Below are 22,155 nucleotides of genomic sequence, written 5' to 3'. Positions count from 1 at the left end.
GGGCACTGCTGGAATGTGTAGACCTGAACAAGATTAGGCACTTAGCATCTTTCCTCACAAACATTGCAGGACTGTGAAGACACTGAACTCAGTGAAGCTCCTAAATAGGACAGGGACCCCAGTCACAAGGGACATGGAGAAGGCTGAGTTACTGGATGCCTGTTTCACCTCACCCTTGACTAGCAATCCCAGCCTTCAGCAATCCCAGGCTCTGGAGACCATGGGAAATTCTGAAGCAAAGAAGACATAATCTTGGTGAAAGAGGGTCAAGTTAGAGAACACTTAGGCAAACTGGACATATGTAAGTCAATGGCTGGTGACGAGATGAACTCTCAAGTGCTGAAGGAGATGAGTAATGTCTGTGAGGCTGCTTTTGATCCTCTTTGAATGATCATTGGTTGATCGGTAGAGGTACCTGAAGACTGGAGGAAAGCAAATGTGTCTTCTGTCTTCAGAAAGAACAGGAAGGAGGACCCAGAAAACTAACTACAAGCCAGTCAACCTTACCTTGATTCCTGAGAAGGTGATAGAACAAATATTCCTGGAACCAATTCCAGACACATGAAGGACAAGAAGGTGATTTGGAGTATTCAACAGGGATTCACCAAGGGTAGTCATGTTTGACCTGCCTGACAACCTTCTGTGATGGAATTACTGGCTTGGTTAGATGAGGTGAGAGCAGTGCCTATTGTCTACCTGGGCTTCAGTAAGGCTTTTGACGTTCTCCCTTGAGATCCTCATAGAGAAGCTGGTGAAGCATGGGCTAGATGAGCAGTCAGTCAGGTGGGTTGAAAAGTGGCTGAACAGTAGGGCCTAGAGGATGGTGAAGAGGTGGCATGAAGTCTATTTGGAGGCCAGTAACTAGTGGTGTATGCCAGGGATCAATACTGGGTCTAGCCCTGTTTGAACATCTTCATTAATGATCTGGAGAACAGGACAGTGTACTTTCAGCAGGTTTGATGATACAAAATTAGGATGAGTGATTATACTGCCATCCAGAGGGATTTTAGCAACTGGAGAAATGGGCTGACAAAAACCTCATGAAGTTCAACAAAGCAAAGTGCAAATCTTGTGTCTGGGGAGGAACAGTCTCGTGCACCACTACATGCTGGGGGACACCCAGCTGGAAAGCAGCTTGGCAGAAAAGGCCCTGGGAGTCATGGTGAACAAGTTGAGGAGTGTTGCCAGAAGGGCTAAGGAGGTGATCCTTCCCCTTTGTTTAGCATTGTTAAGGCCACATGTGGAATGCTGTGTCCAGTTCTGGGCTCCTCAGTACAAGAGAGGCATGGACACATTGGAGACAGTATAAGAAAGGGCCATGAACATATGTAAGGAATTGGAGCATCTGACATAGGAAAAGCTGAGAGAGCTGGGACCTTTGAGCTTGGAGAAGAGAAGGCTCAGGGGGATCTGATCAGTGTACATAAATACCTGAAGGGACGTTGCAGAGAAGATGGAGCCAGACTTCTGTCAGTGGTGTCCAGTGACAGGTCCAGAGCAATGGGTACAAACTGGAATACAGGGAGTTCCCTCTGGACATCAGGAAGCACTTTTTCACTCTGAGGATGATCAACAGTGTTGCCTAGAGAGGCTGTGAAATCTCCATCCTTGTTGATAATCAAAAGCTCACTGGACTTGATCTTGGTCAGCCTACTGAAGGTGACCCTGCATGAGCAGGGGGTTGGACCAGACGGCCTCCAGAGGTCCCTTCCACTTCAACCATTTTCTGATTCCATAATGGGCTGACACTGCACACCTCTGCCAGTGATTTCTAGCAGTAGTTCTGGCATTGAATTTGTAGTTGAAATCAGAGATGGCTTTATAATTCTTAACTTCACTGATACAAACTTCTGCATGTCGGTCACCTCGCTGTGGTGTTTAATGTTTGGTAAACTTGTCTATACTAGACAAGTTGTCTTGTATGTCTGCTAGCATTGTCTGCTATGCTGAAGGAATTAATGAAAATGCTAACAGCAAAATGACTTACCTAAGGAAAGTGTAATAGTTTAATGTAATGAAGTTAACTTTTCTTTTAGCTGATGTCCTAAGGAGGCTTCATGTGCAGACCTGTTGTCCCAGATCTTGGTATCTTTGAGACTTTTCTGCTGTATGAGAGGAAGAGGAAGTGACAGACAGAAAATACAGTCAAGTACTGATGAAGTTTCTTGGCAGCTCATCAAGTCTCCCACCCTCTTCTAAGTGCAGACACTGATACTGGCTTCCCCAAAATTTGTATAATATTCTAATCTATGTTGTATTTAAATGAATGAGATTTTTTTCTGCTTTTTTCCTAAAATTTTCTGCTATTTTCCTAAAATATATATATATATACACATATATCAGTTCCTATCTATATGGTTTGTATTTTTATTCTGGCAAGGCCTAAGTACTGCCATGCTTCTTACATAATAATTTCTTCTTTCACTTTCAAGTGTATTGGTTGCACTCCACATGATGGTTTTGGTTTTTTTTTTTTTCCCAACAGGGAGAACTACCAGAAGAACAACGAGATCACATATAGTCACAAGACAGCAAATCCATAATTTGCAAGATGGTGCAGAACTTTATGAAGCAATTCAGAATGCATCCGATCCTGGTTATATGGAGGTAACTAGATCCTACTGGGCTAATTTTGAAATGCTTCTGAAATAATTTACAATTTACTACCTCCTGCTAAAATAAACTGTTAAATCACTCTTTATTTTTGCTGCCTTTTGAGATTTCCTACAGCATACTTATTGCTAAATAAATTAAGATTAAAATTTTTGAAAGAAATTTAATGAAGTCTTGTTGAAACAGATTAATAATAGTTTGGATGGCACTTTTCTCTTGGTATAAAAATCCAGGATATAGCACAATTAAAAGTTAATGTTACTTGTAATTTTATTACTTTGCTTTGTCTTGCGTATATGAAAACTAAATTAATCTCGTAAGTCTAGAGTTGCGTACACATATTCTTGCATGCTGTTCACTGAAGTGTCTGAATCATTATATTGTCATTGTTTTCTTCATTCCCTGTTCTAGTTAAGTCATGACTTTTAAGATTATGCCTTTATTAGTAAAGATGCAGGTGATGAGTCCCTGCCAGTTGTTCAAAATTAAATACATGCCTTACCTTCTGCAAGTCAGGGTCCTTAATGGTCATAAAGCCATATGATCTATGGTATGCATATCTCTGGTGCTGCATGTAAAGGCATCCTAGGTCTTGAAGGCTTGGTCAGAAAAGTAACCTTTCTGTTGGATTTTAGTGTAAATTACTGTGTCAGCTCAGAGACAGCAGCCTGAGGAGAAATGCAACCCTTCCTTCATTCTTACTGAAATTTCTCCTAATATGTCTTCATATGAAACAGTAGAGCATGCCTGTTATATTAAATATTCACCTTAGTTATGCACTCTTAAGCAGGTTTCACACTAATTGTCACATAAGAACAGTTTGTAATGACCACAGAGCACCAGCTGAGTACCAGTCAAGACTTGATGCCTCCTGTTGTTTTAGCATACCTCATTTCAAGTCCTAGTAGTGTATCAGTTGAACAATAAATTGCTTGTAACAGATGAACACTTAAAGAGGCTGTCTAAAAATCTTGACAGTATTTTTTTAATTAATAAAAAGGATACTGAGTGCATTTTCTCTTGGTTACAGGGATATCTCAGTGAAGACCAGTTAAAAGCTTTGAGTGCTTACAGGCAGTTGATGAATGACAAAAAGCAAACTCAGATGCAAGAAGAATTCAAGAAGGCTTTAGAGTCTGCAGAACAGGAAGAAAATGGTTGTTCCAAAAGAGACGTGTCTGCTGTATGGAAATTATGTGTGGTAGACTACAGAAAGCAAGAAAAATACAAAGGTTAGTACGTGAAAAATTATAAATAACTTTTAACTAAACATGGTAACTGGCCAACGAAGATAGAATTGAAGAGTTTCCCAACAGTACTGTAGCTTGCATGTTAATATTTCCAGTTTCGTTTAGGGCTTTGGGGTGGAGGGAGTGTTGTGGATTTATTTTGTTTAGAAGCCTTCAATTTAGTGTTGCACAGCTAATATATCTTATTCTGATACTGGTAGGAGTGATACTGAGTATCTGGCGTCCACTGCTGGATATTTGTTCATTGCTAAAGGAGGGCAGTCGGTACAGAATCTACCAGCTGTCAGCATCACAGTCCAAAGGAAGGGCAGACTCAACTACCATACAATTAACAGCAACAAAGAAAACTCAGTATCTGCAACTATCAGTAAGTGCTTTAAGTGCATAAAGATGTGTCATTAAAGTGTATCATGGTCTATATGTGTGGTAAACACTGAAGTTTTGTGTTTCTTAAGGTATCACAGGAGATGCTGGTGCAGATTTTCTTTCCAAGAAAGGCTCTAAAATTCACCAGTTTGTTGGATCCTTCTTTTCAGCCCCCATGTGCTGAAGTCGATTTAGTCGGAGTTGTAGTTTCTGTTAGCAGAACAGGTACGTTGTGGACCACATTCATGTCTTCCCATTGAATAAGCACTAAATTCTTTATTACAGAAGTCAAAGTTGTCTTGGTATTCTACCTGCACCTCAAGCCTGTGAAAACCATGACATACTGGCAGATAATTCTGTTTTCCTAAAGCAAAACTGTCTCTGCTTATTAGCTCAGAAAGTTAGTAAGGCGGGATCTAAGCTCAAGAACAGCTTGTCTTTATTTTTTCTATAAATGGTGGATGTGAGTTCTCGCATTTGTGTTCAGCATCTGCAGCAGTGCCACCGTGCGTGTATGTGAGCTCCCTCTTTTGTGTACAGTGTCATGGAATGAGTAGAACACAGGGACTGGAGCTCCTGGGTGGGAACATATGGATAATCTTCTGATTAAAAGGAAAAGCACCATAGGAGTATTGTTTTTTAGCCACTGCAACACAGACTTTGAGTTGTTTTCTGTAATCAGTAGGGAGCTGGTGTAGAGTATGGGTGAAGCATGCAGACAAGCTGCCATGTAACATTTATCATTTCTCTTTCAAGATGTGTGGGACCCTTTTTTATAGCTACAAATTGTGGTAATCAACCTTTACTTAAGGATGCAAAGGTTTAATTCAAACCTTTTTCTTGCTTTTAGGTTTCACTACTATGGTGTACTTATCTGATGAAAGCTGTAATTTCGTGGCAGTAAAGATCCGGACAGACCTCAGACACCTTGCCATTGAAGATATAGTTGTCTGCTGCTCACTCGTTTCTGCAAGCAACCTTCAGTGGCAATCTGAATTCAGATCAGAAATTCCTGTGCTGTTGGCTGGAGATCTTTCTGTGTTCTCAGCCAGTCCAAAGGAAAACTATCTTCAAGAGAAGCTTAATGAACTGAGAAGTATGATAGAGGTAAATATGTAGATGTTTAGTTTGATGATTAGTTTTAGTTACTGCTGTGTTACATTCTTCACCAGAAAGTCTGTTAGTACTAATAAATCGTTAAAAGAAGTAATACACAGAGGGCTGAATTTGAGGGGATTTTCTGGGAGATGGAGTGAGGTGTTAATGCAGTTTTCCTGGAGGACTCTACATACGACCTACTGAATGTCTTTTTCTTTTTTAATTCAGTTCAACCAACACCGTCTTTTGCTCTGGCTGGCAAAGCATCTTATATCTGTCAATAGTGAATCTGTCATGCACGGTTTGGCCTCCAGCCTTTTAAAAGCTGAAATTTACTCTCTTGCTCAGTGGAGTTTATTCAGTATTGGATTGTTGATTTCATTTATTTATTTTTTATTTCAATTTTCTAGCAGTGCTAAATACCATGTCCTGGTCATGCATTCCCATTTCTGACTGAAAAATAAGTTTAAATACAAAAGAATTTTTTTCTTCTTGCTCACAATAAAAGGTAGTTTTATTTCCCTCCACGGAAAGTGCAGCAGTCTTCCAAGTTGTTGGTTTGATATAAAATAAAATTCTACTGGGATTACGATGAGAAAAGAAAGTCCTAAATACTTTGTGAGCATATAGTACTTAAACAATTTGAAAAACAACTGTTCTGCATTGCAAACTGTTCTCCTTTGCAGAATGTGTCCTCCTTTTGCTCTGATGCAGAAAGTAAATTGATGAATTTGCTACAAAGAAATCTCTTGCGTACACCCAGTTTAACTAAAAGATCCAGCTTGGAAAGCCCCTCGCCTTCCTGTAACTTTGCAGAGGATAAAAGTTTGGTAAGCTTTTGTTAAATAATACTGTGTTTGTACTGGCAGTGCATGCAGTGAGGCTAGAAGTAAGTTCTGTACTGATGGTTGTGGTCAATGGTCCCACTTCTCAGTCCACTCCATCCATTCTCTTCAGGCAATGCAAACTGATTAGACACTTTCTCTGGGCGGGTTTACTGTTATTCCCCAGGAGGAACTGAAAGACCATTCTTCCTCCCAGCAGTACATGACAACTTCCCCTTATGGCCTATGTTTCCACAGCATACTTAAATATTCTAAATTTTATGTGAGTAAATGAATCATCATTTCTCAATAGATAATTTATCACTTCCTTGGTCACACTGTGAAGATTACCTGATGTGAATGTCACTGGAAGGAAAAATCTTGATCTGTAAATTCTTCTTTTATGGCATTCTGCAGTTCCTATTTTTGTTGAGAGAATTTACCTCCTGGTCTTTTAACTAGATATTGTTTACTATTTCCAGGATTTAAAGGGGTAGAGGTATCACCTAGTAAATGTTTACATTTTATAGCAGTCTTGACAAAAATTGTTTTAAACAGTACTCAAGTTTCCCATGAAAGCTGCTGGAGGCAGGTTGTTTCTGATGTGGAGTACTGAGCAGTCAGAACAAAAACTTTCCCTGCCACTAGTTGTGATGGGGGGGGAAACACCCTGATGTGATTTCCGTTCCTGGGGACTAAATTTATGCATATAAGCCTAACCCTTTTCCATTTCACAGAGAGTGCTAATACTTAATTCTGAAGGTTTAGTTTCTATTTGTTTATCAAATATATTAACCAGTTTAAAACAAATGAGACATGAAAAGTATTTTCAAGTTAGATGTGTGTTTGAATGATTTGCTGTGTAGCATCTGTCTTGTGTGTTTTGTTATCTTCAAGTTTTTTTATATCAGGATTTTTTTTCCCATTTTGTGGAAGTAATTGAGGAAGCTGATGTTGAATAGAATGTTCCATTTCATTAAACTTCTTTCTTTTTAACTAGATCTCTACTAGAATCAAAATTAAGCATCCAAGCCCTTTGTCAACTATCACATCATATATGAAACTTGTCACACCAGGGTCAGCAAAAACACCTTCACCTGCTACAGTTAGTGAAGAGCATCTCAAAAACACCAGAAAGAGAAAAGCTATGGACTTTCTCAGTTGCATACCTGCCCCTCCACCACTGACACCAATATGTTCAGTAATTTCTCCATCTGTTAAAAAAGCATTCCAGCCCCCACGAAGTTTGGGTTTACAGTGTAGCAAGTCATCAAAAGAGACAGATCAGAATATTGGTCGTGTCATGCCCTGTAGAAAATTGAGAGAAACTGTCCATCTTCCTGAGAATGACCTGGTTGCTGATGAAGAACTGGCAATGATTAATACACAAGCACTCATGAATAATTTACCAGAAGAAAGGAAGATGAATTATGTAAATGAAACCAGCAATACAATAGCTACTAATTTATCTGATGATCTTTCATCCAGAAGTAGTTCCAGGTCTACTGAGAAAGCAAATAACTCATCAAAAAGCAATTCTGAAGTAGCTGAGACTCTTCAGAAGGACCCAAAGGAACCCGTGGACTTGTTACCAGCCCGCAGAGTGCTACAAAGACAAAAATCCCGAAAATGCTACTAAACACCCATGTACAGTTTTGTATATATTTCAAATTCAGATTATTTTTACACTTTGTACATTAAATCTGGAATCTGTTTAATAAAGCTGTATCTCAAAAACAGACTCATGAAATAACATTTCATCTGCAAAATAGTCTGAAGAAATTATACACTTCTCACAAATATGTACTGTACAATAACATCAGTATGGCTGAGGAGTTTATGACATTGTATAAGCCATTGTTTGGATTCTGATGTATTCTTAAATTACAGCAGGATCTTTGTTTCAGTCTAAAGCGATCAGTTTTGTTTCCCCCTGCAGCATTAGAGTAGTTGTTTGGCTATCAGAAGAACAGGGCAAAATAGTTATCTTATTTTTACTGTACAGAACATTTTAATTCTGAAATGTTGCTCTGTGTAATTAGGGTCTGTTCTTGTACTTTCCTCTTCACTTTCCATATAGCACTAAAAAAGGTTTAGAGAACAGCTATGATTATTTGATTTACAGCAAAATGCCACACAAAGGTATTAGTGATAAATCTTTGGTCAGTGTTTCTGAGCTACTCCTTAAAGAAGCACTTGAGGCCACAACATCGTGAAAGATAATCAGATCTTTCTTTGATTTTATCACAAGATCTTTCTGATGGGGATGAAATAGTGCTTGAATTCATTATTTTGTTCTCATTGATTTCAACAGGTTAAGCTCAGAACTGGAGTTTCTCCATTGGAGAGGGAAATAGTCCTGCTGGACCAGCTGCCACCTCCACATTTCAAATAGCTGCTTGTCAGGTTGCCCTTTGCCCTGCTGCTTCCCACCAGGCATGGTTCAAAGGAGGGAGGATGTTTCAGAACTGAGACCACCAGCTCCCACTCAGCAACCCTTCAGGGGTCCTGTGCTGTTCACCTGGCTCAAGTGCAGGACTGGAGAACTATAATGGGCTGACACGAGCTCGCTGGTAGTTCTGTAAACTTCCATGGAATACTGCAGAGCCAGAGTCCCTGGGCCCCCAGTTCAGAATTGTTCGTAATGATGATGCTTAAAGCTTTAATGCATTTTGAGTAGAAAATGCAATTTATCTTGTATATCTATTGTGTCCTGAAGACAGCTTGACTTTTGCATAGAGACAACATTATACCTCTCAGACTTCTCTGCTAAATTGCTAGATGAATCACAGTTATACCCATATTTCCTAATGTCAGATGGGAGCTGTCTTCATTTCCTCCTGCAAAATGCCTCACCACGGTCTGTTCTATAGGCACTGCTTAATAATCCACACCTATGTAAAAAAATTGACAAGTGGAGTTTTAAAAATGTTTCACAAGGCTTCTTGACAAGGACATAATCATCAGAATGTAACAGTATGGATAAAACCACAGCAGGATAGTTTCTTTTCCCACTCATCCGTCAGTCAGTGGCTTCTCAGCATTCAGTGGCTGAAGAGGTTGATTTCTCCCCTTAGCAAAAACAGGTTTTTCCTCCTTTCTTAAGTCATTATGAGTTAGTTTGTGTATTTGATAGCCTTGTGTTTCAGCTGTACAGACCTAGTCCTGTAGTCCAGTTCCTACTTAGATGGATTTTCCTGGTGGAAGAGGGATGAGAGGGAGTACAGTTTGTACTGGGGACAGCGCTCTTAGATTGGTCACGTAGAGCTGTGAGATCACAGACCAATGCCATTTAAAGGTTTGTAAGAAAGAAAAGTAATTTAGAAATGTAGTAGAAAAACACAAACAGTTTAGAAAAAATTTAAAACTAGAGACTTTTATACCCTGATAATTAAAACACACCAAGGAATCACCTCTTCAGTTAAATGTCATGTTGTTTGCACGTGTCCTGTGAGGTCTTCTCCTTGAGAAATCTGAAAGAGGATTGGAATGGGTATCCATGCCATAAGATGCATTTGGTCCACTGTAGCTTCCCTCATCTCTGCTTGGTTTTTCAGAGTGAAGAACACTGTGGAATGTAACATTGTGCTCGTATTGTTCTTTCATCCGTTGTATCTTTTCCCGAGGGACATGATGAATATTTCTTCTGTAGAGTCAAAATTAACAGAAAATACAAGTATTTAGCTGCCCATGTATTAGAAGTTATCTTCAGCTTGCTAAGGTGCCTGATAGGTTGTCCTAAATAGGACAATGGTTCATGTCTCCACTGATCTATTTCTAGCCTGTTTTTGACAAATTGTTGCTTACTTTTACCAAGTTCTTAAGAATATTATTGTGACTGCTGAAAAATGTCACACCAGTTTTTTTTTGGGCAGCCAGGACATAAGAAGTTGACAAATATTTTGAAATGAAAGAGTTATGTAGAAGACCTGGGTAGTATTTTATAGAGAATTGCTGGGGTTTAGCACTAACAGCTTGTTAGCCTCAGGGTGAGCTTCGGGACATCTGGAGAAATGCAGACACAAGCACTGTAACCAACACAGACACTGATTTATCAGCAAATACAGAGGTCAAAAAATGTTGTTGCTTTGAGTACAAGTAGTAAAAAAATCATACATGATGTGGCTCAGGCTCCAGGGCAGATTTGTAAATGACAGGTTTGAGAGGGAGGGGAACACAATGCTCAAACATGCAGGGATTTCTGGATACAGTAGAAACAGTAATCACGGTTTCTCCACAACTTAGTGGGAATTGGTTTTGCAAAGACCACCAGGAATTTCTGCTTGTCTGTGAGTTTGCAAACCCTGAATATCTAAGGCACAGTTTATGGTCTAGAATGTACGTTTATCCTGCATCCATACTTTCAAAACCTTGTGTTGTGCAAATGCTGCACTGCTCAACATGTCCCTGCAGCTATCCCTGAACCATTTACCACAGATCTTCTCCAAAACTGGGTGTATTTGAATTAGTTTTACAGTGCTGCTGTAAAAAGCTGATTTGTTTCAAATATTTAATAACACAAAATGCAAGTTATTGAATTACTCAGCCTACAATGAATGATTAAATTCTGCCTCTGCAGTGATGCCCTACAAGTGGCTGGTGCTGGTGAAGCAAGAGCTGACACAGTTAAGGATGTTGCTGTTCTCAGCCCCGAGCCGTCATCTGCCATGTCCTGCCTCACCCCAGAGCCACGAGTGCTCTGGGCCAGGGCCCTCTGCCTTTTGTCTCCATCAGACACAGAAAGGAGCAGTGCTAACTTTTGACTAGAGTTCCTAGCTGGCACAAAACAAATACATCCATTGGAATGAAGCACCCATGCCTCGTTTTCTTGCAATAACAAGTAAGTTAGCATGTGTTTAGCTTCTGGGTTTGACAGACAGTTCACTGAGGTATACTTTACATCAGATTGGATAAAGGCTAGAAAATTAGCCTATATGAATTTTTTTCACTGATATAACCATTAACGCTGCAGTCACTAATCAAACTAACATACTTAGAGACACATTTCGCTGCCTCTAAATCCTACCACACAGAGTTGATACATTCACTGTATCCCATGTGTGTGTGAAATCTTTACAAAGATCCTCTAGAACCCGGTTTCTTAGCCACACTCAGTGTATCATCCCTGCACGCTATACCAAGCCAATATTTGTTATGGTTAAATTTTAAGAATAGAAGCCTGAAAATTGTCTCTAGTACTTAGATATGGTTTTGTGCTCAAACATAAAGACTGCTGCTCAAAATACAGAATGAAAATTGGAGGTTCTGCCCCAAGAAGCCTGCAGCATATAAAGGCCTTGTTGTTTTACTACTGCCTGTCTCACTTCAGCACAGTCAGGCCTTTTCATGGCTGAATTTACTACAGACCAGGTATTTGGTATCAAAGTTTCCGCAACAATCCTTCTGTTGTCATTAACTAGGCTACATTTTACGGTATGTGAAGAGGAAGAAGACTGTTCTTTATCAGGACACATCTACAAAATGAGAAGCTGTCTGCAATAGCAAAGAGAAAAATATGTACCTTGTCAGTTCTTGAACATTGAACTTCCAGGGTGTATCTGGTTCTTGGAATGTAACTTCATATCTATTTTCACGCGCCTGAAGGACACAGAAGTTTTAGATGTGTGGCTGCCGAGCTCAGGAATTGCCAATCTTCTAGACCCCCTGAGATTTTACCAGGCTAAGAGATGTTATCTGTGATATGTACCAGAAGCCAGAAAGAGGACGATAACCGTGACTGCCATCACGGTGCCGGTCTGAGTCCCAGCTAGTTCAGTTCCTTCTACATGAAGGGATTTGGGTTTCCCGGCAAAACTTGCCTCAGCCTTGCCCCCAGTCCCCATCCCCCATGGCAACAGCATCTTGGCACTTAATCTCTCTGAAGTCACTGATGGTTCAAGAGCTACAGGTTGGCCATGCCAGTCTGGAGTTTCTGGAAGTGTGAGGTCAACATCTCTCAGTCATGTTATTCCCAGCCATTTTTTTCAAGGTAAAGGAACATATTTGTGTGTGTGTATATATATATATGTACATACACACACAAAAAACCCCATACATGTACATATATATGTATTAAATACAGTTACTGATTACTTTTGAGTTGGGCAAGGAGGCAGGGAAATCTATTGACCTTTTTACATCTTGCCCACCTCTGTCTGTGCCCTCTACTTGCTTCTTATTCACCCACAAGCATTCACAACTCCTGCTAGAGTTGTGAGGCTTTCCAGCACCCACTATTAATTCCTGCCTCTTTTGTGCTAAGCAATACTTAGACCCAAAATTCTTAACTGACAACACCATAACCCACAAAGAGAAGCACGAGTTTAATGTTAGCAGACAGGCCACACTATGCAACTGTACTAAAAATATTACCATCTCTGCCAGAACTACTGACAAGAGATATCAATGCATCTTCAAAGACTCTGCGTGGTGCATTTTTCACAACTTATGAACTAAAATTGTAAGTCATATCTTGGTATATTTGTCAACAAACAATTGACAGAACTGTTCAATTCATGTCACTACCAGGGAAGGGGATGACATCCTGATGACCAAGAAGTAACAGGGGAGATTCAAAGGCTGTTAATCTTTTCAAGCCATTTTGTCTTCACTGAGTTATAGAGCTGACTAGCTAAAACAACTACACTGGCACCTCTGCCCCTACTTTGTCATAATATCCACAATATCCACTACAATTAGAGAACAATGGGCTAAGTGAAGTAATTATTTTTAGCCATGTTAAGAACCCTTTCAGTCAGATCACCTTGTAAATGTCATAGCTGAGCATATAAAAGCAATAAATCAGAGATTTCCCTACCATTATCACATACGGCTTCATTTCCCAAGCATGGATGTTGGTATTGTCAATAATAACCGGGCTTTTCCCATTCTTCATTGCTTTGCGTGCTGCAATGTAACACATTAAGTAAAAAGTGCATAAAATAACAGACTGATCCAGGCCTTACTAGCCCCAAAGTGTCCTTTCTTGCCCACTGCTCACATACTTGTTTCCCCACCAGACCTGGGTTTGCAGCCACCACCTAAACGGGAGCCAAGGTCAGTGGCCAGCTGGAGCTCTCCCAGAGGAGGTGGTGCAGCTGCTGGCTATGCTGTGTACCACCATCTGAAGCTCTTGTAGAACATACTTGGAACAGCTAAAAATTACTGTTGTTTGCAGAAGATATCATCTCAAAGTATGTTTGTCATTGCCAAAATTTCCTTCACAACACAGCCACAAAAGCATGTTACATTGTTATCTCTGAAGTAGAGACCTGGGTTGTTTAATTCTCAAACTCATAACTCAGTTTCCGAGTTTTCCTCCTATCACTACCTCCCCAACCCGTAACACTCCCTTCCAGGTCAGGACAGACATCTAAGTAGTTCAAGTCATAAGGCTGAGGTACCTACAGCTGCAGAGAGCAGCTGCTGAGCTGGTATCTTTATGGCACCTGTTCTTACCAAGTTTCAGCAGTGCTTCCTAACAGTCACTGCTTTACTTTCTAAAATAATATCTATCAACCTCAGCAGTCTTCATTTACGAATTTCTCTCTAGTAAGTCAGAAGAAATAAAATCAGAAGTGGTAAATGTATTTTTTCAATCAATACCCCATGAACTGCAGCGTATGACATCACTTTGAGATATTTTATTTTAGGGGCTAAGTTTAAAGACAGACTGCACAACCCCTGGATGAAGTTCAGTCACCTCTTTTTTGGTTCCACTTGTGTGCATCCTCTAGGAAGTCAGGCTCAAACACGTATACACCATTTTCAATGAAGAAGTCATCAGTACTAAGAACTACGGCACTGGGATAGTCACGTTTCAGTTGTCTGCAGAAAAAAAAAGATGAAGGATTAGTATATGGTAACACATGCCTTTAACAGAGACCATTAAATCAAGAGCCATTTGAATGCTCTGCAAATATGCACAGTGCTTCATTTGAAAAATTCCAGCTTGGAAGGATCTGAAAACACTGCAATCAGTAGATGGACACATAGGAGGAAATAAATGGAGCTTGAAGGCATGGCCTTGATTTCTTTAATTCAGCAAAGAAATCTAAACTGGACTACCAACATCCAAGTATTTAATGATATTAATATATTCAGTCTTCCTTCTGAGTTATCTGAGAATTTTCTGAGTTGTCTGAGAATGTAGGATTGTAAAGACAAAAAAAAACCCCAACAATCCAAACCTGCTTATCCCATGGAAGTTGGTGTCAAAAGACAATTTGACCATGGGAATTTTTCTACTAAGATTTCAGAAGATAAGGAGGAAGGATTTGTCATTTAGTTAAGATGGCCAAGAGTACCATCAGTTTGGAGGTTTTTTTAGCTAGAAAGCAGATAGCACTTTTTATTTTATTTATTTATTTATTATTTGCAAACAAATATCGGAATGATAAGTCAATATTTTGTGTTATTTGTTGCAGTTTTATAGTTTTTGTACTTAATCTTCCTCTTGTAGAATTGAGTCATTTTTATATCTTTTCAGCTTTTAAATGTGTTTTTATAAATGAATCTGAATTGCCAGATTGGCTATAGATCCATAAAACAGACCACTGTGGTCAGTGGCACAGGGCAAACCCCCTTCCCTTCGCACTGATGTGTGTCCCACAGCGATGCTCCTGCAGACCTGGGATGCTGTAAACTGACCATCTGCCTCAAAGGCTGTGACTGGCTCTAGGAGGTGGAAGTGCTGGCTTGTGAGGTGGTTTAAACATGAAGCATTCCTCTGCCAAATCCTTAGAGAGCATAAAAAAATCTTAATATGAAATTGTATTCCCATTTTTCTATAATCCAAATTTGTTTGTGTCCACAGACAGAACTGTCTATTTTTTTTCAGTCACAGAAGTGCTGGGGGAGGAGGGAGTCTCTGCAAGAAGTCAGGGAGAGCCTATGGCATCATCTCTCTAATCTATGTCTCCCTAAGGCCCAAACTGTCTCAAAGAGAGGTCAACCAAGAAACCTTGTGGCTCTCAGACCTGAATGCTGCTCCCCTGCTATCTCACATCTCACATGGTCTCCAGTCCCTGTGACTCATTTCAGCTTCCCTAATAAAATGCTTTTCTTCCATCCCCACAAGCTGTAAACCAACTATTTCTCAATGTCTTATCTACATGAGCAACAGCAAGGGAAAAGGTGCCTTTAGGTTATCAGCAAAAAAACAGACACACAGAAAGAAAAAGCTTAATTCTGTCATCTACATCTGTCCTAACCATTTACTTACCAGTTTTACCCTAATCTGCCTGCAAGCAGCAATTCTTCACTAGGATTGTGGGTTCCATTTAGCTGAATAAAGGTCAGCTTCTGACTTTGCTCAGTCTCCACTGTAACTCCTACCATCTGCTGATTAATTGATATTATTTTGCGGTAACAACCCTCCCAGAGAATAGAGGCTCACTGCTGACTGACAGCCGGGACTGGGCTGTGCCCACTGTTAGGTGTCATTTAGCACCTACATGTTGTTATCTTCTAGCTCCAAAGACACGCTTTAGTCGCATAATTACTCTGGACAAAAAGATTTAAGAAAAGTCATGCTTCAAACTGTTAGCAAACAGTCAAATTATATCTGCTTTCATTTTGGTCCTAGGCAAAGAATTCTTACCATGAAAAGCCTGGCAACACCTAATGCTTATCTGGTTACTGCTGTGCTGAGAAACTGATATATTCAGCTCTCACTTCGATTCAGCACCTCACCTTTCTCACTGCTTTACCCATTGCAATTTCTTCTCTAAAAAAAATGCTTGCTAAAATGCCTGTCATCTCTCTAGCTACTAATAGGCACATAAAATTGTACACATTAATAAAAGATCTCAATACTATTTTTTCTTGCTCAGTATTTCTTTTAAACATGTTCTCAAACAGTGAGAAATTTTAAAATAATTTTCTTACTATATACTTTACTGAATTTTCAACACATATATGCACACTCACATGACAGTTTTGATATTAACCCTTAAGCAATCTAAACTGTATGTGATTATCTGTAAACTCAGTCTAACTACCCTGATACTGATAATGAAGTAAATAAAACTTGTGTGTCAAAGGAGGAAAAATATGGCACAAAATATCCTAAGAGCCATAAATTACTTTCTCATTTGCTATATTCACACCAAACAAGCTCCTACTAACAGCAACATAAGAAAACATGAAGTGGGAAAAAGGTGGTTTACCTTCTGCTTATTTTGCTGGTTTTAACTTTTAGCTTTCTAAAACAACTAGTCACTGAAGTTTACCACCATTTCTGTAATCCTCTCCCTATTGCCCATGAAGTTGACAAAAATCCTGTTTCTTCTGTCCCTTGTAATTTCAAAAGGCACCCAAACCTCTTTAATGTGTTTCTTAAGAAATACGCCTTGTACAATCTTCACAGGACTGCAAGGTGGTTTAGAAGACAGGTTTGCATAATCACACCAGGCTCCTAATCACTGTATGCAATTAAAATGCCTGTATTTTAGAAAAATATACACTAGCTATGCAAAATGGGAGGGCTTGTGACCACTGTTATTAATGCATAAGTCTTGAACAGCCCCATGTAAAAAGAAATTACCCGTTGCTGTCGGATCAGTAAGCATAAAGCATACTAAAGAGGAAAAGAAGAATGGAATCCCTTTGCAAGATCAAAGGATACATAGGAGCTATATTAGCATTTTATGAAGAAACCACTGAACTTGAAGAACTGTGTTGTGACAAGCAGCATCTGTCAAAGGTTCAGTATTAATTTGGGAAATGTAATTACACAGTGATTGCACAATCTCTCCATCTTGCTGCAGTGGATACAGAATGTGGTACGCTCTATATCTTGCTAAAGAAAAGTTTGCTGCTGTTTCAGAAAATACAAAGGATAAGAAAGTAAGAAGAACACGGGGGATGTTTCCTCTGCTTGCAACAAATCTCCTCAACCCCTTTCTACCCCTTCTGCACAGTGAAGCAGTACTGTGTCTCATTAGACTGGCTGATACAGTTGAGGAAAAAAAAAATTTTCAGATTCAGTTCTTCAGCTCTGACACAACAGTGGCAAACCTCATGATCTACAGCAGGGCCTGGGAACTCATAAAGACCTTGGAAATATGAAGCTGCAGAGGCAGAAGCTTCACTGCCTGCCCACACCAACCCCTCTGGCAGCCCAGGTAGCAACAATGCTTCTAAACAACACAGTGCCTTGGCTGGTGTTGGTGGACACTCATCTGCTGTCTCTCCCTGGCCACATTTACAATGGCTGCTGAGATCAAAAAAGGAGACTCTTTCTGTTGAAAATACAGCTTTGTTTCTGTTTGACCACAGTAGCATTGTAACAGCTGCCCCACTGAAGAGACAGGTGGGCTAAAGGCGTCTCCTGTGTTATTCATCTGAAGATGTGTTCCCAGGATTTATAACATTTTTGAAGTCCCTTTTTTCCCTAAAGAGCATCTTCAGTGCTTTCAAACAATTATTTCATATTCTAACTGTAACAATTTTATAATAATTATTTTATATATAATTTTATAATAATGTAAACAAAAATAATCATTGGAGATAAAAAAATTCCATAACTGTATTCCATAGGCTCTCATGCTTTTTCATCAGAAAATTTGAAAATAAATTTCTGATTTGAGTCTGGTAAGCAGATTGGAAGGAACATTATCAGAAGGCACCAGGATGCTACATCAGGCAGATCTCAGAGCCAGTATATTCTAATACACCTTCCAATGTCCTGGAGACCAGAACATATACATACTGACACCACATGCAACCAGTTGCTCTGGTCACTCTTCCCAACACTTTATGTTGCATTCTGTGGCATTTAAAAGGTGTTTAAAAGCTTTTTGTTTCAGCAGAAAAGCAGAACTGTGAGATCTGGTGCACATGCTCAGTATTATCACCTGTCTACAGTGTTTGAACAATTTCTAATGCCTGGAGGACTTTGCCCAAATGGAGCCAGTCAGGTGCTGCTTGTAAAGCACAGACACGCCTTTGTGTCTCACCCATGGGGGCTCAAGCCATGGCTCCATTTTGTAAATAAACAGGATGATATTATATTTGATCAACACATTCAGGAGACTCACCTGAAGTGGTTTTATACAAGGGGAATGTTTACAATAGCAATGCTGTCTGGAAGCAGGAGTTGCAGAGCTGAAGTCCATGAACCTGTCAGAGCTGCAGCTCTGCAACGGGGTCAGGTGCTGGTCAGGGTCGGGTGCTGGTTACATGTCAGGCCAGGACTGGAGGTGCTGGGATGAACCAGGCAACAGCAGCAGGGAGAACTGGACAAGACGTGGATTACGCCAAGCAGTGATGCCTCAGTGCCAGTACATTTTTTCCCTTCTGTTCTGGAAGATTGCTCCCTTTGTGGTTCATAAGGGAGTACAAGAACAACTTCATTTTGAGCTATAAATCAACAGCAGTGGCTGAAAAGTTACATGTTTGATCATGCCCAGCTTAATGCTTGAGTTAAACTGCTAAAAAAGGCTTACGTATAAGTTGAGCTGTGCAACACAGCAATGTATTATAGAAGAACTGGAAGTGCACCTACCATGCAATCAAGAGCTTGCTGAGGAAGCAGGTATGAGCTTGTGTGCAGCTCATTTTACTTTTTGGAGGCATTTTTGGAAGCTATACCTGCTATTGAACCTCAGTTAACTGTTTTCTCAGGAGTTGCCTCAGTTTGATCATAAAACCTGTATTGTGAAGTCAAGGACAATGTGTTCAGGAGGAGTGTGTCACACCTGCCTGATGGAGACTGCTGGAGATGTGACTCCAGCTGCCCCTTCTCCTATGGGCTTCTGCTGGTGTGGTGAACAGTTACAGCGAGGTGGTTGGGGTCACCCAAAATATGTGGTTCAGGGAAGCATATTCTTAACAGTGAAGAAATTGGAAAGTTTTGGAGCTTAGTGGTGAGCAGGCCAACTCCTCATTCTTCAATAATCGCAAGTGGATCCTTTTTTGTCTTTATTAGAAATGCAAAACCAGACCTGAACTGATCCATGCCAATGTCAGGCTGCTCTGAGCTGGGAGAACAACTGGGGTTGGGAAATCATTTTAATGAAGATGTTGTACCTAAATCTTACAAAGCTGTGTCCAAACTGAGCTCGGTGACACTGAAAAGTCAGGAAAACAAGTCATGGATCTGAGTTTGTTCCTTAAGATTTTATGATGAACTGAAAAGGGGCCTTTCTCCTGCAGCTATGACTGGGCTACGATATCACCAGTGCACAGTTTGTGACTTCTGAGCACTGTAAAGATCTATAGGTTGTAACTGAAATGCTGGCTGATGTGAAGAATGAATGAATGAACGAAGGGAAGTGTATATGAAAGCATCAGAAGAAACAACAGAGCAAAGGCTAAAACAATGGTACACACTGACAGCTAAAAACATCATTAACAGCAATAAATCTGGGAAAGGTGCTGCTTACATCCCCCCCAAGGCCAGCACTCAGCTGAGGCCCAGCACCAGGGACATGTTGCTGGAAGACTCATGCTCTGAGAGCAGGAGGATGGCCAGTGGGTCACATCAGCCCATACACACCTGCCTCCTTCCTCTCGTTCCAGAAGTAGCACGGAGCCTGAAAAGACACCCAAAATGGGAAAACTAAAATAATGGGGAAAAAAATCCCCCAACACCTAAGATTCATGAAGCACCAAGTAAGCTGAATTTGGAGGCAAAACGATGGCAGCCATAGAAGCTGCTGGCTGCGAGATGGCACACCAGACCTGACCAAAACTCACCCTGTCACTACCAACTGAGAGCAATCCAGTAGAGGAAGCAAGGATGGGACAGGTGAAGGCCCTTGACCACTCTGATTTTGGGCAGATTACCTGTGCACATGCATCTTGGTGCCTGCAGGTATTTAGCTGTGATACTGTGAGTAAAATCTGAGAAAATAAATTTGAATCCATAAAACAAGTTTCTGGAGGGCTTTTGCAAGTAAACAAACCTTACTCCTCCAGTAGGATCTTACAATGACCTTTGTTGCTGTCATTTTCTGCAAACATTGCCTTGCTTGGCACATTGCATTTACCAACACCACAAGCTACACAGTGTGGGAATAACAAAAAAAGTTTTTGGGAACAGTCCTTCCATATCTGGTCAGAGTTAATGGAGAGGTATTAAATGTTGCTCTAATGGCTGTCCTTCAATCTGTGTACTTCTGAACAGCTAAATGCAATGATACGATTAACAGGGGCTGGAAACAGAGTAAGATACTCAAACATTCATCTCACAGGGAATTAAAGCAATACTTACACCTGATTTTGTAATTCTGTCATTAATAATTAACCTTGTGTTTTGACCTAAAAAATACACGTGGGTCAGTTACCTGTGCTGCCTGAGAATATGGCCCCAAACCATTACGTTCTTACTTTGCTGTGAGAAGATCCAACCCCTCTGAAGGAGCAAGCCTGAACTTACACAGCCTCTTACAGGAAAGACGTGCATTTTGGGTGTGAGTAAAACACAGCATTTGGCCGTTTATAAAATAACTTCACTTGCCAAAGTGCAGTGAGGCAGAAGGCCCAGTGTGACAGGGAAGTACTGCACTGAGAAGAGCCCATGATCCCAGCATGGGTTCCTCACCCAGCAGAGTAAGAAGACAGTGAATGTTCCTCTTCTGATAGAGAGTGGGTGGCACTGGGAACTGTGTGATACCAGACTGTGAGATTTTGTGATACGATATTACAGCTACACAGTGTCATGCTGACTGCAGTGCTCCACACTGGGTTCTTCCATCTATTTTTAATCAGTCTTTGAGCTGTCAGAGAGTGGACTGGTCTCCTCTGGGACTGGTCCCATTTTACACAGCCCTACAGCTCTGACCAGGAGTGTAGGACATCACAAAAACAGAAGTCAGAGTTGTCAATTTTCAGTCAGAGAGGGGGAGTGCTTTACTGTGTTTGTGATTAACCGAAAAAAAGTGCCCAAACCAAAAAAACCCAGAACAAAAAAAGACCAAAGAAAAAAGCCCCACCACCAATCTGACGCTTTTTAGAAAAGAAACAACAACAACCACCTGGGTCGGAGTGTTCAGTCCAACTTCCTAGAAGCTTCCCTGCAGTACGCTCGCTGGGAACAGCAGCACCCACGGTCCCACGGGCAGGACACCCAGACCAGCCACAGGTACCAGGAGCAGCGCAGTCTGGAGCGGGCCTGGAGCCGGGATGCGGAGGGTTTCGAGCGGCTGCCACCAGTCAAGGCTCTCGCTTTCCCCCGAGCCCCCAAACCAGCCCCGGTGCCCCTGCGGGGTCTGCAGCGAGCGTGGTCCGGGCGGCCACACGGCTCCCGAAGCACTGCCCGGCTCGGCCCCTGCGGCTGCTCCGCTCCTGCCCCCGCAACCGCACCCGATACCCTGCGGTGGGGCCGGGCGGCGGCCGGAGCCAGGGCGGGGGACACTCTTACCTGGCCAGGGTGCTCTTCCCGGCGCCCGGCAGCCCCCGCAGCAGCACCAGCCTCCCGCCGCCGCGGCCCCGCTGGGGCCCCAGGCTGAGCCCCCCGAGGGCGCGGAGCAGCCGCTCGTCCATTGCCGCGGCCCCGGGCCCGGGCCCGGCGGGGAGCGGGGTCGGGGCCGGCCCAGGACGGGGGGCCCGTGGCAGCCGCTCCCCATCCCGGCCCCCGCCCCGGCCCCGGTGCCGCGTCCCACGGCCCCCGCGGGCGGGCGGGAAGCCGCGTCCCTCCATGGCCCGGGCGCCCGAGCCTCTGCCCCGTGAAATCGAAAGCTGCCTTAAGGAGAGAGAAACAGGCGAGGACGGGCATCTGCGGCTCGTACCGCCGAACTCTCAGCTGCGGCACTCGCTTTCGACCCGGAACTTTAGCCCAAAGATACCATCTTTGATTAATTAAAGTCAGGATTAATCTCCAAATTCTCAAAGGCAGGAGAACACAAGCCAGCGCCGAAAGTGTTCAATCCCATGTGCTGCCTGTACGTACTGAGAACTACAGGGTGGGCCTGAGAGGGAATCATCGAGGGGATGTAACTAAACAACCACCCTGCACCGCACGGATGACCCTGTGCATCAGGCTCAGTACACCACCCTAA

The 22,155-nt window shown here is 41.7% G+C and overlaps 2 protein-coding genes across 6 annotated transcripts in view; one reads left to right on the top strand and one right to left on the bottom strand.

Moving 5' to 3' along the window:
• Nucleotides 1–7,890, top strand: part of BRCA2 (BRCA2 DNA repair associated) — a 38,996-nt gene extending 31,106 nt beyond the window's left edge. For 4 of the 5 annotated variants that reach the window (XM_032677347.1, XM_032677340.1, XM_032677367.1 and 1 more), the window contains exons 21-27: nucleotides 2,486–2,607; nucleotides 3,644–3,845; nucleotides 4,064–4,230; nucleotides 4,319–4,454; nucleotides 5,080–5,336; nucleotides 6,014–6,157; nucleotides 7,152–7,890. In XM_032677347.1, coding sequence (XP_032533238.1) covers nucleotides 2,486–2,607; nucleotides 3,644–3,845; nucleotides 4,064–4,230; nucleotides 4,319–4,454; nucleotides 5,080–5,336; nucleotides 6,014–6,157; nucleotides 7,152–7,790 — 1,667 coding nt within the window. In that variant the 3' untranslated portion in view covers nucleotides 7,791–7,890. Of the gene's footprint in view, nucleotides 1–69; nucleotides 673–2,485; nucleotides 2,608–3,643; nucleotides 3,846–4,063; nucleotides 4,231–4,318; nucleotides 4,455–5,079; nucleotides 5,337–6,013; nucleotides 6,158–7,151 lie in introns of those variants that run through there. The other variant, XR_004354929.1, reaches the window with a different exon arrangement.
• On the bottom strand, nucleotides 5,537–21,655 carry N4BP2L1 (NEDD4 binding protein 2 like 1). The gene is made up of 5 exons (XM_032677443.1): nucleotides 21,519–21,655; nucleotides 13,854–13,978; nucleotides 12,969–13,057; nucleotides 11,673–11,749; nucleotides 5,537–9,797 (listed from the first exon to the last, which is right to left on the bottom strand). Exons 1-5 carry the CDS (start codon nucleotides 21,638–21,640, stop codon nucleotides 9,569–9,571), a joined length of 642 nt encoding a protein of 213 aa, XP_032533334.1. The 5' UTR covers nucleotides 21,641–21,655; the 3' UTR covers nucleotides 5,537–9,568.
• Between the last annotated feature and the right edge of the window lie 500 nt (nucleotides 21,656–22,155).

The sequence above is a fragment of the Chiroxiphia lanceolata genome, chromosome 2, assembly GCF_009829145.1.
Source record: "Chiroxiphia lanceolata isolate bChiLan1 chromosome 2, bChiLan1.pri, whole genome shotgun sequence".
NCBI classification, from domain to species: Eukaryota; Metazoa; Chordata; class Aves; order Passeriformes; family Pipridae; genus Chiroxiphia; species Chiroxiphia lanceolata.
Note: the sequence above shows the minus strand (reverse complement) of the source record. Positions and strands in the feature narration are given on the sequence as shown.